The following is an 11,506-nucleotide window of genomic DNA, read 5'->3' as shown; positions in this document are numbered from 1 at the left end:
ATTCCTAGTCTCTGGATGCCGAGGATAAGGGAGTATTTTATTCCCGCCTCCACCCCCCCCCCCCTCCCTCTTTCCTGCCTCTTCTGAGGCTCAAACCGTTTTGTTGGATGCCTTATTTGCCTCTTTTGAGGGCTTTATCCATCACTTTTGTTGATTTATTTCTATTCATCAACTCTGTTGGCCCCTCCTCCACCGCAAACCCTTCGGATTCAGCCTCATCCAACCATTCTCACCCTCGAATCTACCCCCTTTTTCGAAGTTTTTGAATTTGGATTTTTCAAAACATCGATCTGTCCACTTTAGGAAACACGACTGTCAAACGCGCCATTCCACCTTGCTCCTCAGCCTCTCTGCTGCCATTCGCCACCAATCTCGTCTTCGTCTGGCCAACATGCGCCTGCGAGTATATCTCACTTGCTAGTACGTGTTTCACATGTGCCGACAGCCCTTAGATGCACGTGTCGCCTCCTGTCGTCCCATCCCCTGTCTTCCACCACCACTATCGATCTCCTAGGGTGGTCTCCTCACTTCCGGCCACCTTGAGCTGGAGCGTGGTCACCAAAGAGAGTAGCCTTCTGCTGGTCTTGCTGTGTTTCTTTTGTATTTTCTGTGCTTTTTGTCGTAAATTTTTTGTTCTTAAACTTTTGTCTTTCCTTTTGTTTCTGTGTGTTTGTTGTATTTTTTTTTTTCTTTCCTTCAGGCGTTTGGGTAGGGTTGAAGAGTGTTACGAGGGTTATGCCTATATCTGAGTCTCTTGCACTAGGGGTTCGGGTAGAATTGAAAGGTCTCACGATGGTCATGCCCCTATCTACCCCATCTCCTACCGTTTTTATTGACGGTCACGTTTTTTGGTGTTCGTGCCAAAAATTAATAAGGCAGCGTCATTCATATGATATATTCCTTTTTACTTTATGTTTTCTCTTGTTGTTTTGGTGCTAATTGTTGGATTACTCAACCCTAATTTGTTGGTCTTGGTTGTAATTCTTTGGATATGCGGATGCAGTTATCAAAATCTATTATTCGCATTTCCTTTACATATATATATATAAGTTCACTAAAAAGATGTTTTGAATTTGGCAAGTTTAAAACCTTTATATTATATATATAGTAATCATGGCATTATTTAATCTTGTATATAGATTTAGATAGTAATCCAAAATACCTATTAACTCATATGCAGGTAGCTGCATCCGCAATATGAGTTACATTATTCAAATAGTAATCATACAATACGAATACCTAAAAGTAATAATTTCATTATTCAAATATTGCTAATAATTAGGTCCGCATCCTCATTTATACCTCAATGCCCAAAAAGGCATAACAATAATTCCTTGTTCAGTAGACAACACAATCAGTAATGAAGTTAATCACACGGCTCCACAGGATAAAGATGGAATTTAGTACAACGAATGCCATTGATAGTGGCAATGAACCATTCCCTTTTTTCTCAAATTTTCAAGTCAAATGTGGACATGGTCATCATGGTTCATGCATGCGGACGGACCAATACCATTCACCGCACCTTCGTAAACCAACGCTGACCGTCGTAGACGGCTTTGGATTGGAAAAGTCTTTAGCTTCCTTACACGTGTACGAAGTTCGAAGAAGCTTCACACAACTTCCACGCTACCTACGATTACCAACTCAACATGGAAAAGGAGTCCTAATTAATACCTATAAAAACGACCTTCTTTCCCCTCAAAGCAATCACAAACCTTCCTCTTCCAATTTACAGACTTGTTTGCTTTTGTGGTTAATTTGTTTGAGAGTTTTAATCGATCCGCCATGAATTCCCTGTTCAGTTCCTTCGACTTCTTGTGTGCTGAGTTCCTCGGTCAAACGGTGAAGGCTTCCTTCTTCCCTTCTGCCCCCAAGGCCGGCCGGAGTGATTCTACCGCTACCGCTACTGCTACTGGCGGCGTCAAGTCGCAGCATGATGGGGTTCCCAACCCCAAGAAAGCTACAGAGAACGTGAACAAGAAGCAACAGCCGAAGAAGACGCCGCGGTTCGCGCCGGAGTTGGATGGGCTGAACTGTTTCGAGACCATCGTCTCTTCTTATTAGTTAGCCTTTTGATTAATTGCGCCATATGAATGTGTTGTATGGCAGGATATAGTAGAGATAGGAGCATACAAAGTTTTGAAATTTAGCGTTCATTCTTTGATGATTCATTGATTCTGATGGGTATATGTAAGCACCTGCTTCGATCTAATTGATATTCTAATCTTAATTAGTTTCTTGTTTCTTTATTCTTTATTCTTTAATTAATTATGATTCATCGATCGATCTCAACTTTGGAGATGAAATAATCACGCGCAACAAGGAACAACACCATCACCGACTCCACCGTTTCTTGCTCTGAAAGGCACTCATCGTGCCGGGCTATACTTTCTTTTTCTTTACTTTTTCGTTGATTAATTATTGTTTTTATTATTATTATTATTATTATTATTATTATTATTATGTCTAATAAGCCAAAGGGTGATCTCAATCCAATATGAATGGGCAACTTTTGACCCTTGAACCGCACAAGAGTTGGGCCTTTGTGGCAACTTGGCTACCTCACAAACAACTCCTCAAACTACCGAACGACCCATGCCTCTAATATTTACCTAATTTTCAACTTTTAATAATTTAAGATAAAGTAATGCTATTCTTTTCGTACTCATTTATCACGCTTATATTATTGCTTTGTATTTTAAGAGGTCTTTTTTTTTTTTTTTTTTGGTTTCTTTTTAAGTGATTGACATGATAAACCACTTTAAATACACATGTTATAAATAAGTGTTAAAAATTATATTACTCTTTAAGAATGGAAGCAGGTTGTGTAATCCATCCGTTTAGGGGGCTCCTCCCAATTTGCTCCTCATAGTTTATTTAATGGCTCAAATTCAAATAAACTATTGTTAAGATTGTCTAAACTATGTGATTTTAGCGAAAATTATGGAGAATGAAACAAAACAAAACAGAGTGTGCCTATGTCTATAGGAGTGAGCGGCTAATTTCATTATGGTACTTTTGGTACTCCTCGTTTCACTTGCACTGCTTTGCCCATGTAGCCGTTATTATTAGAAAAGGCATCTCTCTGCTGGGGAAAATATCTGTTGTATATTTGTGAATGCTAATAACTGCACCACAAACTCTTGTAAGGAAATGAGTCATGCTCTGGGAAATAAAAATGTATAATATTCTGTTGATCGTCTCCTTCAAGTCACAGTGCAAGAGGATGATGTCACAGAAGATATGCAAAAGGGGGGAAAACGTGAAAGAACTTGAATATTCCTATTATTTCTAGATCTACAGCATGAGATCCCTTGGTGAGATCTCCAACTGTAACGAGTACAAACTATTTTCATCTCCTCTTTTCCAATCTAAAGCTGCTCTATAGCTCAAACAATAGGAAAAAGAATAGCACTTCCTATGCTCTTCAAAAGGGGCATGGCCTCCATCGGGCAGTTTCTCACTTCACGGCAACGATGCATTAGCAGGCATGTCTCAAATGGTGCAAAAATCATTCTGAATCACAACCTCCTTCCATTTCTGGCAAACCTTCGCGCGACACCAAATATAACTGCCTTAGTCAAGAGCCCCCGGTCAAGGCTACAGGCAAGGAGAATAGCTCCACCAACAACTAGAAGCTTTGGTACGTGCCTCCCCTTCGGATTCTCATGCTTTTCAATCTCTGACGAATTATCGGAGCTGCTTTCCAAACATCTCTGGTAGTCTGCACTGACTTTAGTGTTGATCTGGGCCATGCGAGCACATTGTGAGAGTGGGGCTCCAGATGCTCTCTGTTTTTGATAGGTACGTAAGGCAGGGTCAATTTTCTTAACAGCACCCCACATGCCCTGCCGAACCCCAAGCTTTGCAATCTCCCATGGTATACCCATATCTTCGTGATGAAACAGTAACACTTCACATGCAGTCAACTGGCCGTCTCCCCTCTTTGATTCAACTGTTTCACATCCAATGAAAACATGCCTTAGTCATTGATTGACTCCACCAAGACCACAAGAAATAGCAGAGAAATACTGAAAATTTAAGCTGCCCATTATATGCCAAGAAGGATATCCTTTTAAGAAGTTTCACAGTTTTTCTTTCAACTTCTCATTCACAAGTAGATAAGCAAAACCACTTTGATTTTATGATGAATAAGATATACAGTAATATATTACCTGCACGAATGCACCAACTTGAATAGAACAAATCAACACGTCTAGGTTTGTTGCGCCTTGGCACTGAGGAGCAAGGTACTCCCTAAGATAAGAAAAAACATGAAAACAAGTTATTTCCCTATTCAGAAAATTTAAGAAATCAAAACTGGCTTATAGATTTTTTCATGAAACACTAATTACAAATACATCACAACACAGCTGGCACACCCAGCTAAAAGAAAAGAAAAACAATTCCAACTTATAACCATTATTTATGCTCTTATCTAACACAACAAGTTCCCTCTATATTGCAGTTGGACTCAGTTCACTAATGATGCCAAGTAAAAGGATACAATTAGAATGACGCAAGTGCCTTGTGCAATTACAGCATATGGTAATAACTAGTGACTTGCCTCACATCGCCAAAGTTTCAGTCGCTACAGAGTAACTATCATTTTATATATGAAAAGATCCAGTAATTTGAAAGCTACATAAATCTTAATACTTCAAACATTAACGAGTAACTGTCATCATATACTGCACCTATACAAACTAAAGCATTAATTTGCAATGGCGCAAGTGGATAGAATGCAACAAGTATCCCAAGAAGACTACATCTGCTGGTCTGACCGGCAAAAGATTCTTGTATTTATCACGACAATATAAACCTAAAGGTACAAGCACATATATGTACTGCAGAATCTAAAAAGTAATCTTTCATTTTTCCTCCCTATGAATACAAGAAAGCCAATGCAAAAAAAAATGCCCAATTCCTTCAACCAGAGAAAAGAGTTCAAAGAATAAATGTATAACTTCCCCAGTCTAAGATAAGGAGCATGAATAAAGCTAAAAGCATTCCCATACCTTTGTCACACAGTAGTAAGATCGTCCAGATTCCCAGATTCGACGGCCTATTATATACTCCCGATCGCTACAAAAGAAGGGGAACTGCACCACAAAAAAACAAGGTAAAACATAAGCTAATGAAACGAGGGCAATCCAAGCATCTAAAGATACAAGAAATTGTTCTCCTTACCTTTCGCACCCACTGCACCATCATGGTTCCAGTGGTGGGACACTCCTCCAAGGTTTCAGCATGTATAAGCATGTCATCCCACTTCAATCGGTACTCATCATCCCAAAAGAAATCTCTCACCAACTCAGGAGTGGCATCCTCAAACAATGTCCGGCTACGATATTGTGGAGGTCCAGTCTAGCAAAGCCACCAAAAAGTAATCCAATCAATTACGAGAGTGCACAAGCATGATATTCCACACTAATATGATATGCAAAGAATCCTAGCAATACATATAAATACAGAACTCATTTCCATCAGCCAATCATCTATCAAACTACATATCCATTGCGGAACATTTCAAGTAATGAATGAAAGGCTACCTCAGGATCTCTACGCCAAGCTTGATAGCCCATAGTACAGGTAGAACGATCCATCATCTGAATCCAAGCAGGACCTCCGTCTCTTTCCTCAACGAGCTGGTATAAATGCTCTAAATCCTCTCCCGTCACTGGACCCAATTTTTCACTATCGAGCTGTGACGAACTGCCAAAGTAAAATCAAGCTGTCAGAAACGAGCTAGATCACAGTTGCACTCTCAATTTCCATTTCCAATATTAAATTCAAACCGTACGATTGAAAATTTGGCAATTAAACTTTTAGATATGAACCGTATCTCAATTCAGCGAGTCAACCCGTTTGATTGAAAATTTGACAATCAAATAAGATTAAAGAACGAATTCATGCAAACCTAACGAAGTAATGATTCAAACTTTTATACATGACGAAAATCTCAATTCAACTAATAGAATTCATTTACACCTCCTAATCCAAAGTACTAAGACCTCAAAAATGAATAATTTGCAAACTCGAGTTCCCGAATCACTTCTACAATATACGAAACCTGACAAACCTGGAATCGGATTTGGTGGCTGGTGGTGGCAAAGAGAGACCCTCCTTATCATCGGTGGTCCAAGAAACGCAGCTGGGCAGCTGAAACTTCAAGGCGTTCAAGCTCGGAATCGAAGGGAAACACGTAGACAACGATGTGGTGGTCGGCGACGCAGGCGAAGCGTCCTTGGACTCGGAGCAACCCAAAATCTTGGCCCATCTGGGCTTCCATGCCCACCCAACCAAAACCCCAACTATCACCGCCACCCAAAGAGGCGCTATGAACATCATGAGCTCGCTTAGCACATCCACCATTGTGGGTCTCCGCAAAATCTCCAACAAAGTCGAAAGCAAAGCCATAACACCGCAACCCAAAACCCCCAATGGAAATTCAAAGAAGACCCAGAGAACCAAATAAATAAAAGCAACAAAATTTGAAAGAAAAACCCTCGATTCAATCGGATTGGTGAGCGTCAAAGCACAGCGATTAACGAGGGTTTCAAGAGAGAGACGGATAAGGTAGAGGATAACCCACTAAATTCAGCAGATATATAAATAAAAAGAAACGAAAAAAAAGAAAAAGAAAAGAATATAGCTAGAGAGAGTAGATTGGCGAAGAATGAATGATGAGGCCTAGATATGTGATTTCTGCAGAGACAGAGAGCAACAGAGAAAGAAGAAGACAAAGTATTTTCAGAAGCTACGGATAAGGATTTCGAGATAAGCGGTAGAGAGACGTGGTGATAGGATTACCGTAGGGCCGGGTTTTTTGCACTCTCAGGCTGTTGAGTTTTTTCTTCAAATTCTTTTTTTGGGGAGCAAAATGATATAATTCCCTGGCTATGTTTGCGCAGTAAATGTTTGAGGAAATGAAAATATGAGATGATGGTAGCTTGGATAAGGCTTTTCTATATATAACGCTGTACGTGGACGCCAAGGGAGCTCAGAAAGACAAAAAAAAACATGTGTTTGAACTTTAAAATGTGGTCCGGAATTTATATGGTATAGTCCGTTCCCCTAAATCCCCAAATCCCTAATTCCCAAATGAGTAATGCCTCTCTCTCTCTGGTCTGTCTCTGTCTCTTCATTGGCCACTTCACTTTCTACCTAACCTTAATGTACGCTGCAATCCTAGCTTTGTGTTTGTGGTCACGGATCCTTGTTTTTCACGTTCGCCGACTTTATTTTTTATTTTATTTTAAAGTAACAGCACCATTCACACATATAATTGGCGTATTTGAAGTGATTAACATAAAAAATTACTTAAAACACTTCACTAATCAACCTATATGAAATTAAGTGATAGATAGATATTGGATTCACAGTAATTAGGCTAAGAGTATTCGAATTAAATTTTTTTTCTAAATTTAGCTCTAAAAATTTACCTTAATTGATTTGGCCGGCCACTTTTCAAAATCATTAAATATAAAATATTTTAAATATTTCTCTACTTTAACAAAGTATTCTATTTTATTGATCGAACCAATTTTTTGAACTCTTTGCATTAAAAACTTATTTTAGTTAAGTGGGAAGAACATTAAAAAAAACCTTTAACTTTTGGACATTTTAGATTTAAAGAGCATTACTTATCAAGAGTTAAATTTAACAATGAGTCGAGAGTTTATTAAATGGGGTATTTTGTGAGTTTTGTTAAAATTTTAGAGAAAAGCTAGAAGTAGAGAGATCATTGCGAATGCTCTTACACAATTAACGTGAGAAAGCCCATATGAAACACACCTGCAATGGCAGACCCAGACGTGACAATTTGGAAGGGCCAAAAAAGAAAAAAATGAATTAGGGGGGGCAAAAACTAAAAATAAAAAATAATTTTTTTTTCCTTGGAAAAAATCTTAGGGTTTAGGGGGTATGAAAAGTATATCGAAATCTTCAGCAATTTGCTCGATCTCCAAGTACATTGTGAAAAGCCTGTATGAAACTTTCACCTTCAAATTAATTTTAGACTATCCGAATGCAAAAATATTTAAAAATCCTTATTGGTGAAGACTAGCATTACTCTTTTGTTACTCCGGGCCACCATTTTCATTTTGTTTTTGCTTTCACGATATTGTGATTTGCTGTTCCTTTGTATGAGTCAGCTAATCCTAATCTTAATATTGATATAGTATTAATTAGAACTAATCATTTAGGTCCACATCTGGTTTTTAATAGAGTAAATCTTATATAATATTCAATTTTTTATTACTTCAGTTTATGTTTATTAACATAATAAAATAAAAAGTTTGTGAAGACAGAAATCCAACACCGACAGGGGACTTGGACCAACATTTAGAGGTTGTAAAAGGTTTATTATTGTAGACTTGTAGTACCCCTTCGCTAATTTAATATTCTTGACTTCCAATTATCTAACGCGGATTTGCTTTGCCGCTGCCTCTGACTGCCCTTTTATTTTGACCTTACCGAGTTGGAGAAGTCCATTCATGGATGTGGTAAGGCACTTCTTTAGACCAAGACCAAGTAAACACGAGAATGGCGAGGAGGTTGGAATGGTCATTTCACAAAAAGATTAGGGTGTGTTCGGTAAATAGTTGTATTGTGGAATTTCTTTTTTTAAAAAATAGTAATAAGAAGTGATTGATGTGATATAAAATATAAAAAATTTGGACGTTTTATAAAATAGTGAAAATATTTTTGTTTTGTTGTGGGTTTTTTTTTATTTGAATAGTAATAAAAAATTATTGATGTGATATAAAAAGTGAAAAAAAGTTAGAATGTTTTGGATTTGATTTTTTTTTTAGAGAAGTGAAAAAATAAAAATAAAGAGGGAGATGAAAGTGTTGCCAAACACACTCTACAATTCGTGTCAGCGGTACTCTTCAACAAATTACTGTTTGTTGGAAATAAAGAGTAACACGAGAGTATGGTTTTGTTATAAATATATTATGCTATAATCCTAAATTATTATTGAATATACCCGCACTCTTGTGAACACGTAGGCACATTACCGAATCACGTAAATCTATGTCTTGATTTTCTCTTGCTCTCTCTCTCGATCTCTTTTCATTTCATATTATTCATCATTATTGTACACGGTAAAAACATTGTTTATCTCAAAAGTTTTAACTGATTAAAAATTGTGAGTGTAACCATTTAATTAATATTCTAAAACTCCACCTGAATAAATGAGATTCGGTTAATATGTAAAATGTTCAATTAAAATGAGAGATAATGATATTATGTTAAATTATCAGTTATTTCAAAAACTCAAATATATAAAAATAATAAATAAATAAATAAATGTTAAATTTAATAATTGAATAAATATTCTAACAAAGTTGCTTTGCCTAAAAATATGGCTTTTGGTTTCGTAATCATCATGTTTAGTGAGAAATCCATATGATAATACAGTCTTGTCAGTCGTTGTGGTGACATGTTCCACTTGGACCACTTCAGCTGAAGAACCTAATCCCCCTCTCTCACGTGTATGACTAAACTTCCCCCCCTTACTCCGTCAATTAAAATGTGAAAGAAATTTTCAACAGGGTTCACCTATTACCTTTGAAACACACAATAAATTTTCAAGTAATTACAGAGTGGTACGAGCGATTCGACCGTAAAATTTTGACATAACTCACAAATTCAACATAAATTAAACACAAAGTTAACGAGTTATAATTGAAAAGTTTGATTCGTTTAATTAAATAAATTACCTATATATATATAGTCTTATATATATTTATATCTCAACACCGATCTGAACCCAGTAAGCAAAGTAAAGGCAATTAATTTTTGACATGAACCCAACAAAAAAAAATTAACAACTTAAAATTAAAAGATTTGAGTCGATTTAAGATTTATTTATATATTCTTATACTTGGCTAGTTTTAATACGGTCCAAACCCGGCACAAGATCACGAATCACCACTTTTGGGTGTGAAGTTTGAAGTGTGAACAGTATTGTGAGTCATTAGGGCCGAATTATTCAATTTGTAGCAGCTCCCAAAATAGTGGTTAAAGTTTCAAACACAAATATCACGTATTGAACCGACCACTATTGAAGTCATGAAGTACATGTTTTCGACGTGTTATGTTCTTCAAATTCGTTTGTTGTAGATTGTACGGACGCTGTATTAATTTCTCTTCAAAGTTCTGATCATTGCACACTCTTTTTGACCTTTTTATGTACGACTGCGTGGTGGTCAGCTACACGGCTCGGGGATCTGTGGCTCAGGGTCATGCATGCATGCTTGAGATCAAAAAGGAAGAAAGCATTTAGTTTGTGGTGATCAGTTTCAAGTTTCAAAGTAGCATGCGTAATGGGAGACGGGACCCATGACAAGAAACGAAACTGGCCTGTAATTAATTCTAGTTAGTATAGAAACGAAAGCCCCCGCGGCCCCAGCCCCGGCCCCGGCCACAGCCTTTCTTTCGGAAGATTAAAAAGTTTAGAGTCGAGACGACATGGACGTCCGATGAAGAAGAAGACAATGGATGTCGCTGTTTCATCTACCTAATTGACGGTGAATATATATGGTCCGTGATTCAGTCAGTTTGCCTCTTGTACATCATTTTCGGAAGAGATACCCTACTTCCATCTCACCACACTTCTCCACTAGAGAATTCCGGCTGACACACCTGCCCTTAAACCATGGACCATACCACCTTTTTTTTTCAAAGCAAAAAGGTAGGTCGGAGAGATTAATTGTAGCTATTTTAGTTGGACGTGACCATAATAGCACCTATCCGGTGGTAGCCGCACATGAAGAGTTTAGACGGTGAGAACCGTAAGCGTTCTCTCAAATAGTTTGATTCAACTCTACTAAGATATCAATGAAAACTAATCAAACATAAATATTCTCATTGAGAAATTCAACGATGCCCTAGTGTGTATCTAATGACTATGGACACTCTTATTTCAACATCCCATATGTGAACAGGTTCTTCAAGTGTGCTGTCTGGTTAATTACATGATTGGATCGGTTTTTTTATTTTTTTAAAAAAATAATAATAATAATAATTTCCAATCTTTTACTATTTTTATTCGGCAATGTATTTTTAGTATTTTTAATAATATCCATCCGTTGGTGCTCCTTTAAAAAGAGATAGTAAGTGCTAGTGCTATGGCACCAATAGTGACTACTCAACCTACATATTCTCCATGTGCCTACCTGATTTGATCTTTGTTGCGGAGACTTTGTGTAGTTGGAGATTATTCCTTCTCTTCAACAACTCCATGTTTAAAATACTTGTCTCTCCTTTAATAGCTTCTTTCCGATGGTTGTTGTAGGTCAAATCAAGTTAGTTTTTTTTGGCACGCCTCAAACACTGCTTTGCGGTGCTATTTTTTGGTCTCTAGATCAAGATTTAGAGGCCCGAGATATTTTTTTGACTCATTTCCTATAGTTTTTTATTCCTTATAACCCTTTTCCCAATATTGCTTAAAAAAAAAAAATTGAAGCCCAAATTATACTTGAATTAGGTCAAA

The 11,506-nt window shown here is 37.3% G+C and overlaps 1 protein-coding gene across 1 annotated transcript; it reads right to left on the bottom strand.

Annotated features, from left to right (window-relative positions):
- Window positions 1–3,169: 3,169 nt before the first annotated feature.
- Window positions 3,170–7,033, bottom strand: LOC133854121 (uncharacterized). Its single transcript, XM_062290168.1, has 6 exons — window positions 6,086–7,033; window positions 5,556–5,718; window positions 5,194–5,370; window positions 5,022–5,105; window positions 4,179–4,260; window positions 3,170–3,958 (listed from the first exon to the last, which is right to left on the bottom strand). The coding sequence occupies exons 1-6, from the start codon at window positions 6,421–6,423 to the stop codon at window positions 3,525–3,527; spliced, it is 1,278 nt and encodes a 425-aa protein (XP_062146152.1). The 5' UTR covers window positions 6,424–7,033; the 3' UTR covers window positions 3,170–3,524.
- Between the last annotated feature and the right edge of the window lie 4,473 nt (window positions 7,034–11,506).

Source organism: Alnus glutinosa, chromosome 13, assembly GCF_958979055.1.
Source record: "Alnus glutinosa chromosome 13, dhAlnGlut1.1, whole genome shotgun sequence".
Classification (NCBI taxonomy): domain Eukaryota; kingdom Viridiplantae; phylum Streptophyta; class Magnoliopsida; order Fagales; family Betulaceae; genus Alnus; species Alnus glutinosa.
This window is presented reverse-complemented; position numbering and strand designations above follow the sequence as displayed.